The sequence below is a fragment of the Falco biarmicus genome, chromosome 3 (assembly GCF_023638135.1).
Source record: "Falco biarmicus isolate bFalBia1 chromosome 3, bFalBia1.pri, whole genome shotgun sequence".
Taxonomy (NCBI): Eukaryota; Metazoa; Chordata; class Aves; order Falconiformes; family Falconidae; genus Falco; species Falco biarmicus.
In genome coordinates, this window is record NC_079290.1 from 82,755,289 (window position 1) to 82,782,222 (window position 26,934).

A 26,934-nucleotide genomic window follows, 5' to 3' on the forward strand; every position below is an offset into this window, starting at 1 on the left:
GAACACCTGAAATACTCCTTTGGGAGATGGAAGTGTAAGCTGACTGAGCATCTGCTAAATGCACTTCTAGCTATGATCATGCAGACTTAACCTAGGGTATTATTACTGCATATATAACACGTATCTAAAATATTTATCCATCCATGAAAAGAATGGAAAATAGATCACTGTAAAGATAGGCGTGCCTCAAACTACCAAAGAGTTTTAAAAAAGCTAATTTCAGATAATATTAATTAAAAAAAGACTAAAATAAAAATACATAGTTCAAATATTTTTAGGATATTGGTCTCATAACTAATAGTCTAAACATAAAATCCATAAGCCAGACTAATGTGCTCTTAGTACAGGGGCAAAGAGGAACAGTGTTGTGCATATGTGTGTATGTGTATATGTTGCCTCTTGGCAGTGGCAGCAACATAGAATTTATTTTCTTTCTCTTACTTAAATGTAAAATTTTGTCTTTTGGCATGAACAGAGTGATTCACATACTGGACTGGTTATGGTTTGGAGAGTTTTTCCCCCTCTATCTGTTTCACTGAATTTTCTTGCAGAGAGAATTTCCTCTTATCCAGGGCAATCAGCTAATTTCTTCCTGGAAAACCAGATCTAATGTACAGAAAAAAATCACAAATTATAGAGAACCAGTATTATTATACTTTCTGGAGAAGAAATGGCGCAAGGGTGGGGTGCTTTCTTTTGACTGAGTTAGCAACAGGGAGAACTGTTCAGCTGGAAAAAAATAGGCAGCTGATCTTAATTATTTTCATAAATGGTAAATGTGCGTTCATTTTACTGCACAGCTTTTCAAAGACCACTTGCTTTGCATTTTTTCATTTTACTACAGAACAGGATAGAAAAAGATAGGAAGCGTAGTAGTACATTGAGATCTATACCCATTCGAAGATGTTGCTCATTGCCATGATTAGATACGGTGTTTACCCTTGCTAATTAGCTGGACCACCAAAGCAGTGCTCAAATGCAGCCTCACATGAGCGATGTTTCCTGGTATTTTTTGCTTTTCTTGTACATAGGTGTGAATCTTTACAATCTGTACATGTTTTTCTCTATTTGCCTATTATAGTGTGAACTAATGATCAAGGGCTCTAGCCACAGAATGGAAAGATTTCCAATCTGCTTCTCCTTGCATACCTTCCTGGTATTCTGGTGCAATAATCTATGCATCTAGCATGCTCAAAAAATCAAAAGCTCAATTCTTTAAGCCTTAATACACTTTTAATTTTTTTTTCACAAGCTTCTGAGAATAGCAAATGCTGCCTTACTACTAAGTACTCTGGAAAATCTGATCCAAATCCCTGCCCTTTTCTTTTTAGTTATATATCTGGAATTTCAGATACAAAAATAACAGTCCTGAATGTGGGCGAAGACAGACAGAACAAAGAAAAAATGGTATAAAAATTCTTTGTGTTTCCTCACCTGCCACTACAAAAGAAATTAAAACTGATAACTTAAAACTCAAACAGTATTTTAAATATTTACATCAATGAAGTCCAACAAGATAATCACTTAAAACACCAGAAGAATGTTCCTCTAGGGGCTGACTAGCGTGGGTCAGACACCGCAGCAAGATGAGACAACGCTTTGCAAAGACATCTGTGTTATCTGAGCCAGCTTTGTTTGTCAGACATGGGCATATAAAGCAAAAGCCAGAAAGAGAAAAGCAGAACTGTGATTATGCCTATGTACCCCCAGGAGCCTGAGATGGCACACAAAACACAGTGCAGTAGTATCTTTCTGTGACCAGCCTGACAGCGAGTGCTACAGCAGACGAGTGGGTTCCCATGCACACGTACCAAGTAGAGGAAGCCTGCGGGATGCCACGACTCGTGCAATCCCACACGCTGCAGCAAGGCTGGTTTACTAACGGCGCACAGAAAAACCTTCCAGTGTGCCTCTCCCATCTGCCCTCCTCCCTCGGCCTCCCTGTGGGACATGCCCTTTCAGACCCTCCCAAAAATTAAACTGAACTAGGTGAAGGCTTTATGTGACAGGGCTTGGCTCGCGACTGAAAACCACTGACCCTGTAGCTTTCTGGGTTAATTACAAGATTGTATCTCTTGGTACGGCCTTAGTTGCTGTACTCTGAACAGCTGAACTGCAGCCAGAGTGATTTACAGCCTGGGAAGATCAGCCCTACAGAGTACAGAGCTGCCGCAGAGCATCACTAAACCACCATGTTCCTTCTTGTTGTTGCACCCACCACCCTGCGAGCTCTTTTTGGTGGTGTGAGGTTCAGGACACTGCACAGAGGGCTGCGTGGCAAAACAGCAGAGCTCCCTTTACACAACACATGGAAATAAAAGACAATGCCTAAAAAGAAAATCAGATTTGTACTCCTGGCACAGGTTTAAGGGCTAACTTTTTCTTTTTTTTTTTTTTTTTTTAAAAAAAAGCTCTGCAATTGCTTAGTCACTTGTTAGAAGAATCTGACTAGAATTTTATGAAACTGAGCGAAGCGATGCAATTCTCATGAGTGGTCCAGCGACACCGAAGGGCTACAGCTGCACGCAACACTGAAGGCCAATGTTGCACTCTGCAAAGAAAACATCATGTCACAAACAGGTGTTTTGGGCTTTTGGCAGCAATGGGACATTGATGGCTTGGATCGTGCTTGAAATGTCTCTGAACTTCATCTCTGAAGCCTCAATCACATGAGCAGTCAAGTAGCACAGGCCTTGGGGATGGGGAGTTACAGGAGGCCAGAAAATACACAAGCCCATTAGTACTCATCATAATTATTGAAATCTGTAAAATAGGTATTAGAATAAGTCTTTGCAGTAAGATGTGGATTGAAGTACTTGTTTCTCTCCTCCAGGATCAGGTTGTTTTTGTTAAATGCCTGTGGGGAAGAAAAAAAGATATAAGAAAATGGGAAGGACAGAAGAAAGGTAGCCACTAAGTGCTCTTTCACTGAGACAATTTCTGTGGCAAATATCTGTGTATAGTCAGTCAAAAACACATTAAGAAATACCTGCACATTTACAAAAAATTACATTTGCGTGCATCTCCTTACATAATAACGTTAGTACAAAAAACAATGCAACTGAATAAAGTACAGCTGGGCACTTTCCCCCCAGTATAATAAAATTAATTTTATGATTAAAAATACTTTTTAATCATGCATATTCTGTTCTTCGTATTAGAATGATTCACTTCATTATCTTTTCACTGAATAAGAATTATTTTCCCCTACTGCATTAATTCCTTGATTTTCAAATGCAGTATGTATGAGAAAAGTCTGAAGGTCTTAAGTGTGTAAATCCTGCTTTTTTTAAAAAAAGTGATATGGGTATGTAGAGTAAGAATTTTCAAAAGGTTTTTTTACTTTCTGTATTTATCCAGAGAGATGATTAGTGGAATTTGCAAAAGCTTTAAATTAGGTACATATTCCACCACTGATTACACAATCTAAGCATTTCTTGCTGTTTTTTAATGAAATTCTTTAAAATGTCTTTAATTAGGAAGAAAAATGCAGAAATTAAAAACTGGATTATCCAGGTAGGATTTAAGAAAAATCCTCATTTACAAAAAGCTTTGCAGCTGCATGAATAAACTGTGTAATCTGAAGATAGTGAACTAGGTATTTTCCCAGTGCTCATACTTCCTTAATTCATTCAGCCGATCTCAAAAAACAGAGCTGTTCTAAAAGGTCACATAAAGAAAATAGCTGTTTAGGAATAATGATCATATGATATAGATATCATGTCAGACTCTCAGCTATTGTAAATCTGTACTGCTCATTTACACAATATTTTGGGTATGAACACTAGCTGAGAGTCTGACCCAGAATATATTCACCAGATAAGTCTCCTGTATAAAGACACAGTGCAGGAAGATGAACAGTGCCCTTGACACCGTATCATTGCAGACAAAGGATTATCTTCAATGTATGTCATGATGATTGTTAACGGCCCTATTTACTTCTTGAACAAGACATTAGGAAACACAATTAGGAAAAAAAAACCAAAAACAGAAACAAAAAAACCCCAAAACTTGAGTGGTCTGGTTTTTTTTCCAGGAAAAGCTGCTGCTCCATAAATTATAGATACACACAAAATCTAACTTACTGGTCTGACATATGGAAAGGATGTGTAATTACAATACCTCCAGTGAAATCTATTTTTATCATTAACAATCAACATAATTTGAGTCCAAATGCCACTGCAGAAACCTAGCAAGTAGAATTGTTTTGATACAGCAGAACTGTTGTCTAGGACCATATGTTTTGTGCATTATATAGCTCCCAACCCCCTTCTCACCTTGATGGCTTCTACAGAATCATATTTGTCCAGTTTGTTGATATGGTTGGTAATACTGGTATTTAGAGGAGCTGGTGACACTGGATGGATGACAGTTGCATCATGGGACTGTTGTTGATATCGTTGGCAATAAGTGTAAACAAGCAGGGTAAGAAGGCAACCAAGTATTGAGCTACTTAATCCCACTGCGATCATGTGAAACATGTTGAACTCTGCAGAGTGAAGAGCAGAAAACAATCTTATTTTTAAGGAAGCAACAACAAAAGCTTAACCTTGGGGGAAAATGTAGACAAGTGCTTGATTCAAAAAAGGATAAGGGAAAATTCATGTGCTTCCCAGAAACACCTCAGTTGCAATGGTTTATCTACACAGTAGCTAATGGGTTGCATTTCCCTGAAGGAGTCATTGTAAGAATCTTACATACCCACACATCTCTGTAAGTATTAAGGCTGAGATTTTTGAAAGATGCTTAAACAACTTCAGAACCAAAATAACAAATGAATTAATTGCATTTCATATTTTTGAATAGTTCAGCAATTTTTTTCTTCATACTGTATAACAAAGCCTTGTTATATATACATTATGTAGATAATGTACATACACAGCTTTTTTTTTCAATGAACTAGAGTATCACCTCCTATGTTGTTCTTCTAGCTCTTTCTCTTACACATAATGACTTGTGGCAGAGCTAAAAAAAATCCTGATATCTTTGAATCAAAATCCTGATTTCCCTGAAATGTTTACCATTATCCCCTTTATTTGGTGCATGTCCCAGAAGCAGTGTCATACATTTTTTCCATCCCCTCATTTGATTCTTGCTGGGTCTCACTGTTTCTGTATCGGTAATACATGGCCAATTTGTTCCCTTTTCCAGCCTTTAGAATTTTTTTATATATATATGTAAGAGGGGGGTGGTGGGGGGTGAAGAAGAAACGGTAGTGTTTTAGGGGGAAATGGGAAGGGGGTGGAGGGGTGGAAAGAGACTCCTTAAAGCTCAGTGTGCTTTTGACTATAGCAGCCAGCCAGTCCAGAGTCAACAGTTCAGAGCCCAGCACTCTCCTGTTTGCTCTGCCCTTTAAAGATGCTACGGGATCAGATGATGGGAAACTCTCTCCACATACACAAGGATTAAAACTGAGAGGAAGTTCATTGCTGTACGAAACTGTAGAAGGGAATCTAAAGCACAATCATCCACAGAGATCAGTTCAGATGTGGCACCAGTAGGATTAGCTCAAAAGAAACAAATTGCACTGCTTTTCATTGCAATTTCAAACTTTTTGATTAAGAAAGAAGTAGCAGTGGGTAGCTCATGTTGGAAACCTCATCTTAACATACTGAAAAATGAGGTTGCCTAAATGCACAAATGAAAGATTTTAAACTGAAAGACTGGCACTAGTCTGAAAAAAACATCTGTTAGACATTTTTCACTGTAATACAGGAAAATGGGTAAGGACATGGGTCTCATTTTTTGCAAATGCCTAAGGTAGGACCTTACTAGGACATGCCCACTGGGTATTTAGAAACACAAACTATTATTTAGGTGACCAGGTCAACCGCTCCAATATATAAATTATCACTGAAATATCTTTCGACACCTTTACACAAGTTTCCCTGCTGTTGCAGAACTTAGCAAAATGTTTACAGAGTACCACTGCTAATTAGTAAAAAAATAAAATCACATTATCCTGGCTCCCATAACAAGTTAATGTGTGCACTAGAACACTTGCATAACCCCTGTGTTTTCATTGTCCCTTATTAGGTTAAAAATGCAGCTTATCTGTGCATGGAATAATACTAGAACCAGCCAGAGCTATTACCATGACGACACAGACACAGCTCAGCACAAGAAAATGGTCATTTTTTCCTTTTTCTTCTTCTTACTGTTTGGGCTTTATTTATTTATTTATTTCATTTTCTCTTTCAAGATTTGTTTTGCTAGCTTCAAGACTCTCTGGAATGGAACTTTTTTTGTTTTTTAAATTTTCTAGTCTTTTCTTTGACAGTGAAGCTGAAAACGAGTCCCAGATACTGCCAAGGCTAATAAGTGGGTTAGCAGGCTGCTTTCTGCTCTTTATTTGGAGTCCCGAAGAGGTTTGTGAAATTATTACCCTGAAAAAAAGTGGAGCAACTTTACAAATTTTGACCTACTGATATCTAGCTTGTAATAGGCATTTACTTTTGACTGAAAAAGAAGAAAATACCAACATCCAGTAATACATTTTCTTGTCTCAAAGGTCAGCAATGTCAGATGGATATTTAATAAGAAACCCTGTAGTAACTACATCTCTTTTTCTGTACAAGTGTAAATAATGAGAATATGGCATTTAGAAGGTAGAATAAAACGAGTGCAAAAGTTGAAAGCAAAGCAAAAAATGGGGTAATCAGTACTTCCACGTTTAATACACATCTAGAGCTGAAAAACTTACCGCCACATCGTTTTTCTTCTATGCTGCTGGATCGTGCCACTGAAATTTCTAGAAAATAAAAGAACCACTTATGCCAAGGAGAAAAAAATATTACAGACAACTACTAGTTAGATTAATACAATAAGGATTAAAAATTCATTCTACTACATTCACTCCAAATACAAAGTGAAAAAGATTTTGAATATGTGCTAGGATTAAGGAAAAGGTCCCATGACATCTTCAGGTTCCTTAGTTTCCCAAGCAAAAGCTGCAACATATTTTTAATTCTTGCCTCAAAACATCTCTGGAATTAAAAAGAAGTGAACATGAAAACATTCTTTGTTGAGAAAGTTGAGAAATCTTCTGAATAGTAAAATTAATGAGAGTTTAATTATTTTGTGTTCAAATGGGCTCATCACTTCTAGAAGTCATGTTTAGCACTAATGTGAAAAAAGGGAATTTACATATCTTCGAAAAACATGACTGCCAATTTCATGGGTCTCAGTTGTAAACTAATAAAATGAAATTCCATCCTGTATCCTCACCATTTTAACTTTGGAAACATTCTGAATAAATATTGAATAGAATCTGTTAGCAAGCAAGTTTTCCAAACATTACTTCAGGGCCATGGCTTCTGTGAAGGGAAGACCTGCCTTACAAACTTCCTGCACCTCTCTAAAAGGGTTAGTAATCATGTGGATATGGGTGGGGTAACCGAAACAGTCTACCTCCATTTCAAAAAAGCTTTTAAGTTCTTTGTCAAAGGCTTTCCAAGCTATAGATGAGATGAGGGAAAAGATAGAAACCAGGGTAGTACTATGGGCCCAGTTCTTACAACGAGGGAAGGTTACCACATCTGTATGGACCAAGACTCTTCAGCAGAGCCAGAAGAACAGGTGGTAGATGTGTTTTTTAAGTCTACTGATGATACAAAGTTAAGGTAGCTTAAGATAACTTAAATGTCCACAGCACGGATAAGGGCATGCTGTGAAGAGCTGCACAAGGGCCTTACAAAACCAGGCAATAAAATAACAAATGAAAAAGAATGTAGATCAGTCTAAAGCATACATACAGCCGAAAGCAATCTTAGCTTCACATATAAAATGATAGGCTGTGAGCTGAGTGAGACCAGGGGGTTATAACAAGTTGTTCCTTGAAAACATCAGCTTAGTGTTCAGAAGCAATCAAAAAGGCAAACCAAATGCCAGGTACTACTAAGAAAGCAATAGTGAACAGGACTGGGTCTTGGCATTAGGGCACTTTACAAATCTATGTGTTGTCCACACCATGAACAATGTGTGCAGCTCTGTTTTTCCCATCTAAAGATGTCTCTGTTAGAACTAAAAAGATCAGAAAAGGGCAGCGATGATGGCCACAGGTATGCAATAGCATATGTATGACGAATTAACACAGTAAGCTCTCCACCACCAAAAGATGATCCACATGGAGCTACTGCTAAAGGAATTGCAATTTTTTATCTTTCTTCAGATGCTAAATCAATGCTATTTTCAGACTTGACAGAACAGAACTCTTACAGAGAGTTAAAGGCTGAGATGATACTTTGTCTGTTGAGACCATTAATTCACAATCCGAAAAAAAAAGTAGAAAAATTGTACCAGAAAACCATAAAGCTCTGCAAGGCAATGTTGGTAAGGACTAACTCTGGAAATGCAAAAGCAGCAATGATGAGCAATCATTTTTGCACTCTGCCAGAATCACTCTATATACTAAGTTCTGTAGGTGAACAGACCTAAGGTGAGCAGGAGGAGGAGGAGACAACATGAGGATGAACACGCCAGCACACTAGGTGAGGAAAGGAGGGAGATTAATTAGAAAAAGAAAGGGAAGGAGAGAGGGAACTCTGAGTTGGAGGACCTGGAAGAGTGAAAGCAAGCTGAGTAATCCCAGGAAAGCAAACTAGTTTGCCTAAGGTGAACATAATAATCATGACCTTATCTGCTGTGGTATGGGTAATCTGGGGAGGAGTGGCAAACAAACTAGAAGGATAAGAGAAGAGGTGGCTCATCTCAGATTCTGAAAATGCCTACTTTCTAAAACAAGATGTAGAGCTTCTATTGGATTAAGCAGAGGATTCACAGAATGTGAATGTTAATGGAGCTGCTTCAAAAGCCTAAGAAAAAGGGGAAAATACAATAAGGGAGGTTTTTCTGTCACACTGCTCACATTGGTTTTGGAGGAAAAATTAGTATTTAGGAGTTAAAGCATTATGCACCATTCATAAAAAGTGTTTAAATTTGTTGATATCTTTGTTGATATTGCAATACATTGTACTGCATAGTCACAGGAAAAAAAAGTTGCTGCACTGAGTAAACAGAATTATATTTCAAATAATACATTAAAATGTAAATTTCTCTGTCTGTGAATAGACTGCTAGCATTTTTTTAATGTACACAGGCAGAAAGATGACTGTTACCAGCAATGCAATGTGGCCAGCCATACTGTGATGTGGATTTAAATGTTAGCTGTGGCTTAAAAAAAACCCCAACCAAACAAAAAAGACCCCTGCAGTCAAGAGTTTTGACAAATGCTACAGAATAATACATGACATGACTATCCAACAGATACTTAGCAGTCATGGTTGACATAAGGACCTGAGGCACTGTTATTAGTATTTATCATTCGAAGCAGTTATTAATTTAAGGAACTCTGAGAAATTATTTCCAGATTAACCACCACAGCACCCCCTTTAGAATATGCAAACCACAAAACCTAGAGGAATGCTTCTCTCATAACCCTCAAGTCTCAAAAACACTTAAAGTAAAAAGCAAACTATTTCTCCTAGCTGTATGTAGTCATTCCTGCACCCTGCTACCCCGTAGGACAGGAGGGACCTGCAGAATGCTGTGACAGTGACTGACTAACCAAAGTGCCAGGTGGTGACAACAGGGACTGCTCGCAATCCGTGCCATGAGGCAGACTTTCATGAAGATACCAGATCTAGCAACATCAGCTCTGGAGTGTAGAGCAACCCACTTTGGCTGACAAAAGGCAAGTCCTGTTCCAGCTCTTGGCACTGCACAGTGCTGTCTGGATCACTACTACACCTCGCTCCTGAAATGTTGAACAATATCACTAATCCTTCAAGGAGCAGGCTGATCTCACCTGGTATGAAGTTGGAGTCCGAAGCACAGGCTCGGCTCTCTGTGGTGTTGCCCATGCACTGGCTGCCCACGGGAAACAAAATGATGCACTGACGAACACGGAACTGGAAACCAGACGAGTCGCAGTCGGACCACTCGGACCACTCAGACCAGCTGTCTGCAACAGGCAGAGAGAGACACACGTGCAGATGCTGCAATTAAATGCTCCAAGTACACTGAGTGAGAGAGAAATAGCCTGTGTTTCTGAATTATGACAGAAGGCCTTATTCCCAGCTACCACCCACTAGTAGAGAACAGGTCTTTCATTATGATAAAATAAAGGTGGTTAAGCTTTGGGAAAAGTCTCTGAAATGTAGAGTGTGATTGTAAATTTATTACAGATGTATTATGGCTTTGGCTTCTGTCATGGCCTTTGTGTGTGCAAGTGAGAAGATGGAGCGATCCTGTGGTGGTGACTGAAAGAGCGCTGTGCAGTTCATTCCAGTCTAGGTAATTAGGGTGGACAGTAACTGTCTTTTTTTTATGTACCTGACAAGTAGCACTGAGAGCTATAAAAGTATGTATCCCAGATCTGAATCAGAATGTTTATTTTTAGCTTTTTTTTTTTAAATTTCAGATCCATTTCTCTGCTGTAGATAGAAGACATCTCATCAAGCATTCTCACTTTCTGTTCCCCACCCGGTTCATTACCACCTTCTGTTGTTTCTCTTTATTTCTTCCCCTGCCTATGCAGTTTTGATTAAGACATTTTTATTTCATGCCTGTGTGATCTCAGAATACTTCCCCTAAGTGAAGTGAATTGATCTTATTCCCATGAGGTGCTGTGAGTTTACTGAGCTCAACTTTCTTACAATTCAAGCACAAATGTTGCCTTCATAGAAGTCTTCTGAGTTTGGCAAATACAGTAAAGACAGAGATCAGTTACACTTTATTCTTTCTTCTGTCAGCTTTCCCAGTGACATAGGTTTCATGGTTTTGAAATGGAATAAACAATCCTAATATCTCAAACCAAGTTTGTTTCTACTTCAAAATTTTAACTGATTTTATGCCAATATGAAGCAAATTTACAAATTTCATTTTGCTTCAAATAAAAAAAGTATTTGTTAACCTAATCTTGTTTCAAGTTAGACTGAAGAAACATGAAAATTTGTGAATAATTTGGAAAATTCACGGAGCTTTTGTACACGTTTTCTGAATCAGGTGGAAAGTCAGGAAAATCTTACACTGTTTTGGGCTCTTTTCATTACCTTGTATAAATCCAGCATACAAGGTTCACATTCACTCATTACTTTCCCTTTGGTAATAAATGAAAACCACAAAAACTCTCAGTCATCTAAAATTTAACAGGGTCCAGCAGGAATATTTGAGATTGCAGTCTTGAAAAATGCCAAGAAAGAGATGCTTTCCATGACATCTGGATGAAAGTTGGACCTTCATTTCCTAATGAATAACATGGTAAAAAGAAATGTATGGAAGAGACTGACATAACTTTCGCACAGAAAATCTCAAGCAGTGGTCTTCGGACCATTTCAAGATAGCAGGAGAGTGCTGGTTAGACAGCAGCAATCCGTCCTAGCAGTCTGTGGTTCAGATGCACAATATTACTTTAAAAGTTTTTCATAAAATAGTTTTACTCAGCAGTTCAGGTAAGAACCTGAATATTGATATTTATGAACAATTCACAACTGTCTCGCTGGGGCCTCCTTTGAACAACAGGGAAAAGACCTTGACTCAAGCAGCTGATGTCAAACAGTAGGATCTTGTTATTGTGAGGAGCGAGAATACTCAGCTGTGTCCTTTGGTTCTTCTGCTTCCCAGGAGAGGTCCTGGAGTGCTTCATTTGCAGAGTGGGTAGTAGGAACATCAAGGCAGATGACAATGTAGTTGGATCTTAATTCAGGGGGGGAGGAGAGCTGAGGTGGGAGACACGCAAATGGGCAGGCTTCTTCCTGCTTATATAGCGTAGCACAACCAGGAGCTGCTGTTGTCACTGCCAGTGTCTGCTGAACCTAAGTAAACTAAGTACATGGATCCTTACATTAAATATTTACTACTAATAATGCTCATTAACATTTAAAGGAATGCTGCTCATTACATATACTGGCCCAGTTCTCATCAGTGGCAGAGAGCATGCTTAAGCCAGAGCCAATACTCTCACCCAGTCCTGGTATAACTGGAATATAGGCAGCAGCTGCCAAAATGTTTGTGAGCATCCTAAATTCAGCTTGTTGGCTGGTGCATTCTGCACCTCTGTCTTTTGGCTCACCAGGTTCCCTGCTGAAGGGGCTACATCCTGTGATAAAATAGGAACCTCAGAGTATGCGTGGATCATGCTAGGTCACATGCTGGTGACTGGGCAAGGCTACTGTTTCAGCCTGCCACTTAGGGGTCCTATAAAAGACATTACGTGCATTAGGATCTTCCCACATGTGCAACACAGGGCATCTCCCTCCCATCTCGAGTCCCACAGTGCAGCCCAGGCACTACAGCACAAGTAGTCAGTGGGTCTGGTGCCATGCTGATCAGTTCCATCTGGCACACAGAATCACAGAAAAGGAGAGAGGAGAACTCAGTGACAGGTATGGACATCCCTGCAATGGTGGAACCTGGTACCAAACTTGTTTTGAGGAGTGCCACTGTTGGGAGCTCAGAAAGTCACACAGAAGCAAGGCACCCAAGCCTGACAGATGTATCATTTCAATCTGACAGATCTGCCCTTTGTGGAGCCACTATCTCTGCCATCACTGAGATGCTGAACCCATAGAATTTTGCATGTACTTCTACAGACTCCAGTTTTCCTGCCTCATCTGCTTGATTTCTTTATCTTCAAAGTAGCTGAGGCTCTCTTGCACCACAGGCATGCTCCTCTGAACTTGCTCTTCAATTCTTTGCAAAAGTAATGAGAATGGAAAAGAGAGGGTGGACTGGAAAGGTGATTATTCTGGAACTGCTTTTCACCTCTAACATGGCAGAGTCTTCCTACAGAGTCTTGGCTGGCCTTTGAAGCCAGGTTAAGTCCAAGGACTTCCTGAAAGATCCCTCAGTGAAGAAGGCATCTTAGAAAGATCAGGCCACCAGTCTGTAAGATTATGAATTTCTTTCATGCATAACAATACCATCATTTCTAAATGCTCAACTGCTTTATCCATTATTTGCATGTGTGAGCTAGCAATTCATGGACAGAATATATTTTTCCCTCTTACAGCAGCAGTAAATAGTCTAGGTATAAAATACTGTTTTATTCACTACATTACAGACACCATTGCAACAGATTACGCCTACTGATAAGTGGCCTATAAACCACTACGGATGAATAGTACAGCGCTTCCACTCATTAATGAGATTCCATTTGGATAAATTAAAAGAAGAAAACCACAAACACAGCGATATAGCTTTTAAAATGAAAGATGAGAAAAAACGATGTATTTTGCAGACACAAGTCTGTTACTTTCTTTTGTGCATACTTGCATATTTTCAGTGGGATTTGCCATTAACCCTCCATATTCTCAAGGAATCCTTAGCATCATGATTCCAGAAATCTTAGCTTTCTGCTACTTTTGTTTGGGAAAAAAAAAAAAAAAAGTATGATTTCAAATGCCAAGGAATCTTTGCTCTTTTGACAAGTTAAACACTATAAATAATCTTCATCTTTACATATGTATTTCTGTGTTGGTTGGTTGTTCTTAGATTCTAAGTGTTACTAATATTCCCTTCCTATATTAAACATGTTACTCAAGCAATAAATGTCACCAATGGTACTTGCAGATGTGCACAAGGAAGAACCACTGGCCACATGATCCTCACCACAAGAAAATGGCTCTGCAGGGATGCAGAAGACTGCCCAAACTTGACATGTGTAGCACTGCAGTTATTTTTGTCCCATACCAATGTGAAATAAGAGCAGTAAAAAAAAAGTTTTGAAATTTACATCGTAAACATGAGGCACGGGCCATTCTCAGAGCTAGTTGATGATATGCTGTTTCAAAAACCTGTGGCAAACTTTCACTGAGATCAAAATATTAATAAAACATCAAATAACATGAGAAATAAACTTTGCCTTCTGCAATTTTATTGCTTTATAAAAGTTTTCACTTTCTTGAACCAAAATGAAACTAACCTCCTCCTCCTCCACCCCCAACCTACTCCAAAATTTGGGTAAAAAAGTAGGTTGCATTGGGTTTGCATGGCAATATTGGGGGGGGGGGGGGGGGGGGGGGGCGCTACAGGGGTGGCTTCTATGAAAAGCTCCTAGAAGCTTTTCCCCCACCATGTCCAATAGAGCCAGTGCCAACTGGCTCCAGGATGGACCCACCACTGGCCAAGGCCAAGGCCATCAGCAATGGTGGTAGCGCATCTGGGATAATGTATTTAAGAAGGGGGCGTGTGGATGTGTGTGTGTGGATGTGTGTGTGTGTACCAGCAGAACAGCAACTGCAGCCAGAGAGAGGAGTGCGAGTATGTGAGAGCAACAGCCCTGCAGACACCCAGGTCAGAGCAGAAGGAGGGCAGGAGGGGCTCCAGGCACCGGAGCAGAGATCCCCCTGCAGCCTGTGGTGAAGACCATGGGAGGGGTGGGGGGAAGTTGTTTTTAAGATTTGGTTTTACTTCTCATTATCCTACTCTGATGTGATTGGTAATAAATTAATTTCTTCAAGCTGAGTCTGTTTTGCCCATGACAGTAATTGGTGAGTGATCTCTCCCTGTCCTTATTTAACCCATGAGCATTTTATTCGATTTTCTCTCCCCTGTCCAGCTGAGGAGGGGAGTGATGAAGCAGCTTTGGTGGGCACCTGCCATTTCTAGAAAAATGGTGGTAGAAAATAAATGTGCAACTAAAGAAAGAGCTACAACACTAGTGCAATGAACACTCCAGTTCTGACCTTTTAAAGATGCCTTAAGGAGTCCAAGGCAGCTATGTAACTTCTCTATATAAATATACACTATTTGTCTTGAAAAATCAAATCAACTGATTTCTATGTTTGTTTGGTTTTTTTAAACACAATACAGTGTCGCAACTCCTTTAATTTTGACAGAGTAGGTACTTTTAGTCTGCTGCAAGACATGCAATGCCTAGAAAAAGAAATTAACTTAAATTGTAGTTCAGCACAGGTAATAGGATCCATAAATTCACACTTGTGGGGCTTGTGTCTTCATGTGCACAGCCTCATCATATGAGCAGAAAACTTCTACTTTGAAGTCTAAGAGCTCTCAATGAAGCAAGTAAAACAATGTGGCATCAAAGCTGCTTATTTATTTTGCTGTTGCCTGTAATCTGTTAATCAGCAATAAATGAAACTAATTTTCCCACTGCCTTTTCACTAACGATTTTATCTAGTTTTGTATGGTCTTACTCTTTACTTCTTACTTAATTTTCAGGAAAAGTACTAGTTTCCTTTAATATGGGTCAAAAGACTGAGTCAAAGTTACAGAAATCATGATCCACAGTATCCTACAACTAGCAGAAGTACTGAGATATTTCATTTATGAAGTACTACACAGTCGTTTAAAAGTTGAAGTCTCTGCTCCTTATCAGCTGAAGTTGAAGGTGGTATTTTACAAAGAACATTAGGGTTTGCTCTGTGTTTTATAAGAAAACAGGGCAAACTATCTACTTTAAGGACCTTGTGATAAAACATATTAATATTGTTGAATATTAACCTCAGCAATTTGCTTGCTGTGAATGTTTAGTGTTATAACAAATGCACTTCTTTGTGATACTGTTATTCTAAGTCTTCCAGGCCATTTGCATGATCCGCTTCAAATATTATACAATTTTTGTTTGTCTAGACTGGAACCTGCTAACTTTGATTTTTAAAGGCGAAGGGAGGAGATGGTGTCCTGTAGGCTATATACTGCTGTTGCTTGATTTACTGTGTTTGTAGCATGTAAGAGCTGACTGTGCACTTAATATGGGAGAGAAGTTATTTGCTACTAAATAATAGATCAAGGAGCGTTATGTTGCCTAACTGCTAATGCCTTATTCTGTGGCACACAACCAACCAAGCTGCATGGGCTCATTTGCCGTACCTGGACACGGCTGTGTGTTGCAGAGTGCTTCTTCAGTGTGCAGTCCAAGGCAAATATCTCCTCCATATGCTGGTGCTGGGTTTGTGCAGGAGCGGGTTCTCATGTAATGTCCTCCTCCACAAGTTGCTGAACACTTTGACCAGGATGACCAACAAGACCAGCCTCCATCCACTGAAAAGACACAAAATACCATATTGTTCCAAGTTAATGCATGATGTGACACAAGCCAGCCCATCTTTCTCATATTCTGTGGATCTAATTCATGGCCTACTGAAATTATTGGACATTATTAAGTGCCACTGAACATAGGCCCACACATTTTATCTTACCACAGTGCAATTTAATTTACATATTTTGAAAGCCCCTGGTATACTGGGCAGTCTAACAAAGTTACTCATCCATATATGACATTTTTGGTGGGTACCATAACCGCTTTAAGGCCAAAATTCTTTTCTCACTTGTGAGGAAATAAAATACCAAAGCTTATTTAGTAGAAGTATCATAAGCTTAAAGTAATTTTTTTATCAGAAATTAAAACTTAGCCCAATAATATCAACAGAGAGACTGAGGAATCCAGATTTTATTTTGCAAGCCAGGTGAGACTGCTTTAACCCTACAACCCATTTCAACTGATCTAACACAGTTGTAGGGTTTGATGGGCCAATACAATGTTACAAACATAACGCAGCTCTTGCCTAGATGCCAGTAGCAGAACAATGGCAGTAGTTCAGAAAAGCAACAGTGAATGATGAACAGGAGTTGACAAAGTTTCAAACACAGGTTGCTGAAGAATAAATATCAGGGGTTTTCCCCCCACTAGTATTTACTGATTCAAGTATGTCAGACTTCTCCAGTCTGAGTTTTCGCAAGGTTCCTCTGAAATGGAGGCTGGATTTCACAGGAGGCCCATTTTTCAGACAGCTTTCAACACATGGCCACTAGACAGGTTTCTAATGAATGTTCACCTCGTTGCCTGCACCAGACTGGCAGCCTCTGTTCTTAAAGCTACTGCTCCAGGATGTATTTCTGGCATTTATGGCCATACTGCAGCCCATCTGCCAAAGGTTTCCTATCTGCAGCCACATGACAAAGTCAGCTGTACTTCTCCCAGGGACAGCATTCACTCTGCAGAGAATGTCAATATTTTGTTCATTTCACTTTCTTTTTTTTCTGTTTTTGTTGGTTTTGTTGGTTTTGGTTTTGTTGGGGAGAAGTACAAAAACCTAACCTTTTAAAATTTTCACATCCTACAAAAAATGAACTTTTCAAACCTCTAAAGTGTTATCACTTGCTTTCTTAAGTAAGGAAATGACTTAACATGTCTGCAACTGATTACAAGAAATAGTGTGTAATTCAACCGACATTAATAGATGACACCCTAAGTAAAATAAATGGAATGTGCCAGTAAAGTTTTGTTTTACGACAGAACCCTAAACTGAGCAGGAGTTTTGCCTTTTTTCCCCCATCACTCACAGGAGCAGTAGGTGTTTTGCTGCACAAGCAGAAACTCATTATTGCCTATTTTTAAAAATACTAGGTAAGTACACATTTTCTGTACACAATTTTAACTGTGCATTCAAGACATTCCTTGTAAGACTTCATAGTTTTTGAAACAACTGATTGTCATTGAAGTCTCTAAAACATTAATCCAGCATTTCAAAATAACTCCTTTTGATCCTTTATGTTCAATGAATCAAAAAGCCTTTCAAGGCATAAACTAGTTTCCACTGGTTTATTGAAATGCTATTCCATAATTTTCTCTTACTAAAAAAAAGGAGGTTCCAAATCTGAAAAAAAATAACTTACAATGAAAATACCTGTGCACTACTTGCATTTAAATCCTCTTTTAGATAGAGATGCAGAACACTTAAAAACATAATAATTTTGTTTTGGTAGCATTGTATATCAAAAATGCACTTGGTGAGTTGAGTAGAAAGTTTTCTATGCAAAGGCTGCAACAGTGAGAAAATGAGCTAGGAGAATGTAGTTATTTTGGTATTAAAACCTATATGTGCATTTTTTAACGTAATTTCAGATACAGCATACCCTCAGATTCTCAACTGCTACTCAGACAGGTAATTCACTAGTGAATACATAAGGCTGTTATACTAATCCTGTAAATGACGTTGTTAAATATATAACATTTTATTCTCTGTACTGTTTGCAACATTTGTAACCTATAAATGAAGAAAGCATGGAGTTGGCACTTCCTTGCTAAGAAAAATAGTTGTAAGAACTTTTTCAAGTAATGTATCTGGCCTCTGAATAGCCTGATTGGACAGACAGGATTCAAGGAATCTGGTACTATATTCCAAGTATGTAATTTAAATAAATTATTTCCATTATTAAGGAATTCAATGATTGCTACATATTTTCCAAAATATATTTATCGGCCAAACCATCTAGCTATACAGACGTATGACAGAGTTTTATACCACCTATGATAAATAAATACTGCATCTTGGTAGAGTGCTTGACTTGTTCCCTTATTCATCTAGTCACTGGAGAACAAATACGTGTTTTTGCTTGAGATAACTCTGTTAATGTGGTATTATGCAAGCTCATATCTTATAAAGCCACAGGTTATTTGTCTTCAGTGCAGGTGAAATATACTGTGCAATTTTATAACGATTTCCAGATATGGCATCTTTTATTCAGAACTTGCCTTTTGTATTTATTTTTAAATTATGTCAAATAAAAACAGAAGCTATTACCTAAGCTATTAATTTCATGTGATATTAAGGCTTTACCTTTCCAGACACACTCCCTTTTATCTTTTTTATTTCAAATGATTTTTGACTAGCTCAAATGAATAACCAGAGGCGATTCCTGCGGCAGCGTATAGACCTCCACAAAACAGAATGACAGCCTGGGATTGCCTAGGTGGAAGACAAACTATCTGCAGACTACCTGTGGCTTATTCACTGTAACGGAGACAGTGACCCCCAACATTTTCTACTTATTTTTCAATGGACCAGAGTGGGAATTACAAATGCACATGCACTTGAAACTGCCATCTGCCACCTATCTAGAGGTGGCTGAGAGCACAGAGTCCGACGCAACATGCAGGAATGTTGCTATGTTCCACAAGTGCATTGATCATGCCTGTGCTATGAGACTTTGGATGTAAAGGGAGAAGTGGGTCTGGGGAAGATGGGAAAGGACAGACATAATACAATAGACAATGTTAGATTTGATCATGATTGAGCTGAACTGTGTAATTATAACTGGTTCTTTTAGCAACTGTTTACTGACAGGCTGCCATCCTAAACCTTTAGGTCGTTCAAGGACTATCATAACTACCTCTTTTATTTGTCCCCAGAAGTTTTCCTTCTCAGCAACAGAGGATGATAAAGCATCACCCTGGTTAAATAAGATCAAAGGAGTGGGTATTTACTGCTTGAGTTTTTACAAGACCTAAATAGAGCTCTGCGGTTTCTTTCATCTTTCTTTAAAGTTGCTTAGCAACGCAGCACCATCTGGGTTTTGTTGTTTGTTATTTTGTTGTTTTGGTTTTTTTCTTTTCTTTCTTTTTTCCTTTTGTCATGGAGTCCTTAATGTTATTTCTGCTTCTAATAGGAGGAAAAAATACACAGCTGCAAGGGAAGTTCCAGTCACTACAGTTTCTTTACATAAGTTTCATAGAGCTATTGGACAAAACAAAGTCGTTAAAGCAGTTCCACAATGAAAGATACAAAAAGTCTTTATGTTTCCTGACAATTACTGAGGTTGGTCCCTTTTGGAAGAGGACACCCTTCAGCTAACAGGGTGCACTCAAACAATGCTCTTTCCTTTATAGTAAAGCAAACAACTTTTTGCCTACTGGCTGTTGTTGTGGTTAACGAATATTTCTTCACTATAATAAAAAAAAAAAAAAACCAAAAAACAAAAACATAGGGAAGAGGATGTACCAGGGAGAAACAGTGTACAGAAATGGGATCTCCTGGGGACCTGGCAAAACATCCACACTAGTGGAGAATTTCCAGGAGACAATTAAGTAAACTGGATACCCTGCTATGCACTTTGGGTTTTACAAGGAAGTGGAAGGAAGCGTGGGCAGACACACTGACCTCACGTGCTTTCATGAGAACACAGATAGGATTGCAGCCTCTTTCATATACTGCCTGGTCTCATTTCAAATTTAAACAACCAAAAAAAAAAAAGAAAATCTTTGTATTTTTCTGGAGTATGCCTTTAGGTTTGTAACTTTTCTTGTTCATCTTTTTGAAAGTGTAGCAAAAGAGAATAAAAAATGCTGAGAGATCAGTCTTTTCTATATGCATGAAGGAGTACAAACAGTGCAGCAGCAGTGCTTTCCACCCACAGAAATGCAGATGGTGTGCTTCCCAGTGGTTGAGTAAATGTTAAATCCGGGAGCACTGGGTGTTGGGCAGCCTACAGACCCAAGAGAGTACTGCTCTCTTCCAGACACCTGGGGATCATCCCATTTCACATCACTTAGCCTACTGTTTTTTCATAATCCTGTGGGATATTGCTGCATGTTTCAGTGTGGGAAAGAGCAATTTTTCTTCATAGCTGGCAAAGGCAAAGTCTTGTTTCTGTGATGCTACAGATACCTCTTACTTATAAAAGCAAGCTGGATGAAGCAAATGCTCAACATAGTACAGTGCAGAAACACAGAAGGCAAATGAATGCTTCTAAGGAAAATACAAGAAAATCTCAGGATCAACCCAGGTTTAAATCTGTAACTGAGCCTATATATGCTAGAAGAGCAAGAGTTGCTTCCAAAGGGCAGTTCAGCCCTGTCCTCACTGGCTACAGAAGCAGCCTAGAGAGATCAATGCATGTGGAGAGATGGGCTTCAGCAGCCTCAGAGACAAGCTTTATTGGATCAGTGATTTCCCACCCCCGTTTTAGGAAGTTACTTTAGCGTAAATTTTGTCCATTCCTTTAAATATATTTTTTCTTGTGGCCAAGTATGACTACAAGGGGGAAAAAAAAAAAACCAAAACCAAAACAAAACGAGAAAAAAAAAAAAACAATAATGAAGGAAAAAAAACCCAAACAAACAGCAATAACTGGCTTTAGGGGATACATAAATAACTTAAACAGTCTTTCAGGGACTTTTATATATTTGAAATTCTTTATTGCTGTTAGCACATTTAGTGATATGTATTAATTTATTCAGTTCTTCTCAGCCAAAATGTAGTAACTAAACTAAAGTAAAATTACTATAATAAAAATCTGAAACCAGTAAAATCCCAAAATGCTGTCATGAAGAATCATAATTTCAAATCTAAGAGAGAGCAACTGTCCTTTCCCTCTGGATCCACCACTATGCTCTGAGAAGACGGAACAGGAACTCCTGTAGCTCATGCTACTAATTTAGACACATTGGCCAAGTGTCCCTATGTGCAAAAGAATAAAAAAGAAGGCAACAAGAAACAAAATGAAACAAAATTGAAGAAAAAGTTGTGTTTTCCTACAGTAATGACTGATGAGATGTGTAAGATTGAGAACTAGGGCAGAATTCCTTACACTTGGTTATTATTATTTTCAAGCAAACAAATATTTTCATTAGTAAATTCCTGCAATTTTTGTAAATTTGCAGAACTTACCATTCAAACAATGCCTCTCTTAATCTTTTTCTCTTCATAATATAAATATCTCGCAACCCCCCAAGGATAACAAAACCCCAATATGTCTAATTATAGATTCCTTTCTTTTCATATTAACCATATATTAGTAACTCAAAGAAAAGAGAAATGTCAGTGAGTATTCACAGACCCTTCCCATAGTTATTGAGGCTGTTCAGTGTTTGCCAGCTCAACTCTATTCACCACATCTCTGAGCCATAAAAAAGCAGCTGAGGCGCAGGGCCAAAGCATAATTTGCTAGTGCAAGACAATAGTACAAAATCTCCTGTCAAAGCAGTTTGGCTACAGGGAAACAGAGTACTGGCAACAGGCCTTACCCTACACTGACTCAAACTATTTCTGCAGATTATTTGGGAGAGTGCTAGCTAGTCAATGGCAAAATTGTATGCGGGATCATCCTAAAACTTGTACAATACAGACAAATCACATTCCCGGGCCTGGGTACAACCCCTGGCAATTTTTTGGCACTGTCCAATTTACTATCATATATTCAGCCTTCAAACACTATGAATGAAAAGTAATCTGCCCAGTTACTGCTATCAATCCACATGTCTGTGGACCATTTACTTTGCTACAAGCTGTGGGAAAAATTTATTTCTCTCTCTCCTGCAGGATCAAGAAAGATTTAAGAGTAGCTGTTGAAGGCAGGTTCTAGATGGCTTGTCTTTTTTTTTGAAGTTCTGAGATCCTGCAGCACATTTAAGCATAAATTACTGGCTATCAATACATTAATAAGTATATATAAAATGATGCTGCAAGACACTTAACCAGCCAATAGAGCCTTGTAAACTCAGTGATTGCTCCATGGGCTTTTTCATTGTGTCAATCCTTCAGAGCACTTAGCATCTTCCAGGATGACACTGAGCCCAGATTAATTGATTTAGAAGCCTAAAATCATATTGACTTTCAGCATGACTTCAGCACTGCTCAGCATATTTCCCCATCACTCATCTTTTTCAGCAGTTTACACCATAAGGTTTTGATCCTGTCTGCAATACGCAGAACAGGGAGCCAAGCAGAACCTGAACCTGCACTAGCAGGAAGGCTTTCTTTATGGCTGTCATCTCACCCCTTCCTACTAACCAGGGTATTTCTGAAAGGCTAATGACTGGACTGTAATGAAATGGTGCAGTTCCAACAAGGAGCAGGTGAAACTGTCCTTACCCTTAAGAGTGCTCAGGTAAATCTTAGAAAGCATCAAATTCTTTTTTTTGTTGCATTTTTATTTCTAGTACTAAGTCCATTGCTTTCAGGTCAAGGCCAAAACAAAATCTCCTCACAGTCCTTAGCCTTTCTGTCCGCACCTCACTTTCTTACACAGGCAAGAACGAACTACGCAGTCCCTGCTTTTCTGTTTGATGCTGACAGTGGCAAGAAGGGTCTGACGTCTGCTTCTGTCTACTCAGTCCCTGAAACTCTATCCACAGCCTAGTCTATGTGAGGAGGGTATAGTCCTTACCATGATGATGGGCACCTACCAGCCTCTCACAAACACCTGCAAGGGCTGTGTGATCAAAGCCTAACAGGGACATTTTAGAAATTCACTTGGATAGCTAGGGTAGGAATGACTTTATATAGCTGTCTTAAATATACGCACCCAAGAAATGAAGCCTGGTCCCTAGCACAGTGGTTAACAAGGAGGCTGGAAAGTGATCCACTCACACTTTCTTTTACTGGCTTTTACCCTCCCTGCTGTGGGGTCTGCCAGGTTGTGTATGCATGAGCCTGGACCAAAGACTCTTTACCCATGCACTGTTTATGTCTCCCCTGTCTCGATGAGGTCTCTGAGTGTCAACCTAATAGATGCTCATGTTTACCCAACAATTTAACTTTCAGCAACTTTCATTAAAAATTGAGAGAATTCAATTTCATCAGTATGCTTCTCTAATAAAAACTTATTCCCTTTCTACAAATTTATAATCAGGTCTAATTTATGGATAAGCCTTATTCCACAATCACTTTTTACTCTCCCATGTGTTGAAGAAAAAAAATAATCAATTGCATCTACCGCTTGCAATGTTTTCCCTTCAGATTTAACTGAGATCTGACTTAGCCCCTTACATTTCTTATTAATTACTGGCAAACAGTAGTTCTGTAGCTGAGGAACTTCATGATTCCTCACAGGCTATCAGACATCTAAATTCAAGCTCTACATCTTTATTCAAATTTGCTTTGCACTAAAAAGAGAAATGAAACTTTTCTGTGAAAAAAGTTATTAGATCTATTAGGACACCCCTTCTTGCTTCTGTAAGGCCCACCACACTTTATGGCAGCTGATCTTTAAAAATATTTTCAAAATCAGAGACAGCAGAAGAATGAATAATTTCTATACAAAGCACAATTTCAAGTTCTGCCTTACAACTTCATGTGGTTTAGTTTTGGGTATTGGCTATCTCATAGACAACAAGGGCCTCTACATCAAATTTATGTTTGCATAACTGTGTTTTCCTGGTTGGAACAACTTCCTTCAGAAAATATGTGTACTAGCCACAGAGCTAATTGAAAGTACCACTTCTGAAAACCTTTCACTTATTTTAACTTCGAAAAAATCCAACAAAATTCAAGACAGCATTTAATTTAATAATCAACAGCAAGGGATGAACAACAAACCCAGTCCTGTTTTATGGATAGTCTGGGCCCATTTAATGAATATACTTCAGTTACTGCAGTGCGGTAATACAATTGGGTATCTTAAAGCTTGTGAGCAGAGCTGTAGCTATTACCACATCACCCACATGCTTCAAAGGAAGTGTCTCATGGAGGGCTTCCCTTTGCAAGGGAAGAAGGAACTGATGAGGAGGTGCTATGTTCTATCTTGCTTCACCTACTGCATGTATCCCTGGAGAAGCTTCCACGTGTTAGTACAATGGCCTCCTAAATCTTTGACCTAATGCATTACTGTCAACATCCAACATTTTTCACAGATGAACAGTGCAGTCACATGAAACAGAATTTTTTATAATTTTATTATTTAAGAAAAGCAAGGAATTATGATTGCAGTTCAGGTACTAAATAATTAGAGCATCTACTAATGCTGTGCAAATCTGGAGAATATTTGGGCCACAATTTTATAATTCTCTGCCAGCTGTTGGTTCTCTGCTGGCTGATTCCCTTCCACCTCTCACCTCTCTCACACACTGTCTGATATAGAAAACATGGCCACCCTTCACTGACCATGCCTCTAAGCTCAGAGAGAAGCATATAATCTCTTCCCTTGATCAACTCAGATGATTACACTGCCAGATAGAAAAGCTACCAATTGAGCATCTAAAGCTGCTTTCCTCCTCCTTGGAGACAGCAAGAAAATTTCACCAGGAAGCGCTGGCCTGTTGTGCACAGGTGCTTCTTTCAGAACCTTGATGTCTCAGTGGGCATTCACCCAGATTGAAGCAGGATACCCAACAGAAATTCCCTTGATGTGGCCCACCAGCAGGAGAGCTGGAGGCTCATACGCCTCAGGGCACTGCCTGAGGCATCCAAATTGCCAAGCAATCCTGCTGCTCCTGTTAGCCATGAAACTGCAGAAAAGTTCACTTTCACTGAACAGCCAGAATGCTCACAGAGCTGCTGGATTTGTTGTATATCTGCCAAAGTACATTACTTAGGTTAAATTCAAGATGGAAGCATGTTTTTCAAGAAACTGTGTGCTTCTGAAAGGGAAGCCCTATCTTTGGCACCAATCTACTGCTTCAATTCTGATGCACAGTATGGACAGTGACTGTCAAGGCTTAGGGAAGCACTGCAATTATAAAGTGGACAAAATAGTCATATTAGAAAAGTATATCTCTCATATAGGTAACACAGTTTTAACTTGTAACCACATAGAGATAGATAGATAAATACACACCCTTCAGGTCCATACTTGAATAAATGCCAAAATCTCCAAGACTTCAATAACCAAATACGCAGCACTGTTACACATAAAGATGTATGAAAGCTTATTTCTAAATTTACTTGTTGATACCAGAAAGAAGTCTCTCAGTCATTATCCTTCTTCCTCTCTATTGTTTCTTCCCTCCTATTCCAATTGCACTTTATTTTCTTCATGTGTTCTCCTGCATCCTTCCTCTTTCTTTTTCCATAAAGCCTCTACAATGCTCAAATGCCTTTGAATTTGGATGTCTGTTTTATGAAGGGTGAGAGGTGACTGAAACCAAGATTTTTTTTTTCCCAAAATATCTAAGGCACAAAAATGATTTATAACCCAAAAGGCTTTCTTGAAAACATATATTCTACTTTAAATCCTTTTCATAGAATTATAAAACAACTTCCAATGAAGCAGAAGCTCAAGATTCCAAGAACAATCTTTATGGCCTACTTGAGTTACCACCTAGTTTGGTGATAGGTCTTGAACATTATTTGCTGGAGGCCCTACCCTCACACAGTAACACTGATTTAATGCCAGCAATCACTGCGATGAAAATGATATTTTCAGTTTAAATAAAGACTAGGCGAGATTTCTCATGTCTTGCCAGATTTATTATGTCTTTTTTCTCTTATAAGTTTACTTCTTAAAATTATATGTTTACAGTAAAAGTCTCACAGGTGAAAAAATGCAGAGCTGTTGATCATAGACTGATTAACATCCCATGGGATTCTTACCCAGATCCACTTCTATTATAAAGGTAAATATGAGGTGCACTTTATTCAAAAACCAAAACAAACCCCAAACCCAACAACTAAAAAAATCCAAACACACCAACTACTGCAAGATATAGCCTTGAAGATGAGTTATGCTGTTTTCACATACTTCACTCATTTCATTTGATTCTTACCTGGACAAGGCAAAATGTTGCATTCCTGGTACTCTAGAGATGGGCCAAGGCAAGGAAGACCCCCATACTTGGGCTCAGGATTGCTGCAGACCCGTTTGCGATTACGTATACCTCTGCTGCAGTCACGACTGCACTGAGACCAGGGAGACCAGGGTGACCAGGCACCGTTGATGGTATGAGCAGAGTATCGTCCAGAACGCAAGAAATCCCCTGACAATCCTAATAAAACAAGAATTGAAAAAAACCAATACTGAATTAAGACAGTATCTCACCCCAAAACAACCTTTTCAAATTTACTCCTAGGCTTCCAACAGTAATATGACCAGGAGGGTCTTGTCATTTAGCCTTACAGTCCAAACCCTAGTTTTATCTCCAGAATTGCTTCCATAATAAAATTTTCACAATCACTTGCAGAGAACTACAATGAAGACTTGGACCCAACTCTTAGTTAAAGTTTTACAGCTGCATTGACTGATCTAAAGTCAATTTACCTGATAAAAATTATCTTGCCCTTGCACAGGAACTGTAATCAGAAAATAGGTATTATTGCCTCTGTTTTAGAGGAAGAAGGTTGCACAGAAGACAGGACTGAGCTGCTTGTGACCACTCATTGGGCCATCTCCCCTGGCTCTACCGCAGGGCTCTGCTCACTTGGTCTACCCAGCCTGCCTCCACCAGTGCTTGCTGTGCCCAGGGGCTCATGGGTGTCC

The 26,934-nt window shown here is 39.0% G+C and overlaps 1 protein-coding gene across 5 annotated transcripts in view; it reads right to left on the reverse strand.

Annotated features, from left to right (window-relative positions):
* Positions 1-932: 932 nt before the first annotated feature.
* SEMA5A (semaphorin 5A) overlaps positions 933-26,934 on the reverse strand; it is a 350,205-nt gene continuing 324,203 nt past the window's right edge. For all 5 annotated transcript variants that reach the window (XM_056332052.1, XM_056332048.1, XM_056332050.1 and 2 more), the window contains exons 18-23: positions 26,225-26,443; positions 15,832-16,002; positions 9,806-9,961; positions 6,704-6,751; positions 4,278-4,489; positions 933-2,857 (exon numbers count right to left, since the gene is read on the reverse strand). In XM_056332052.1, coding sequence (XP_056188027.1) covers positions 2,738-2,857; positions 4,278-4,489; positions 6,704-6,751; positions 9,806-9,961; positions 15,832-16,002; positions 26,225-26,443 — 926 coding nt within the window. In that variant the 3' untranslated portion in view covers positions 933-2,737. The remainder of the gene's footprint in view (positions 2,858-4,277; positions 4,490-6,703; positions 6,752-9,805; positions 9,962-15,831; positions 16,003-26,224; positions 26,444-26,934) is intronic.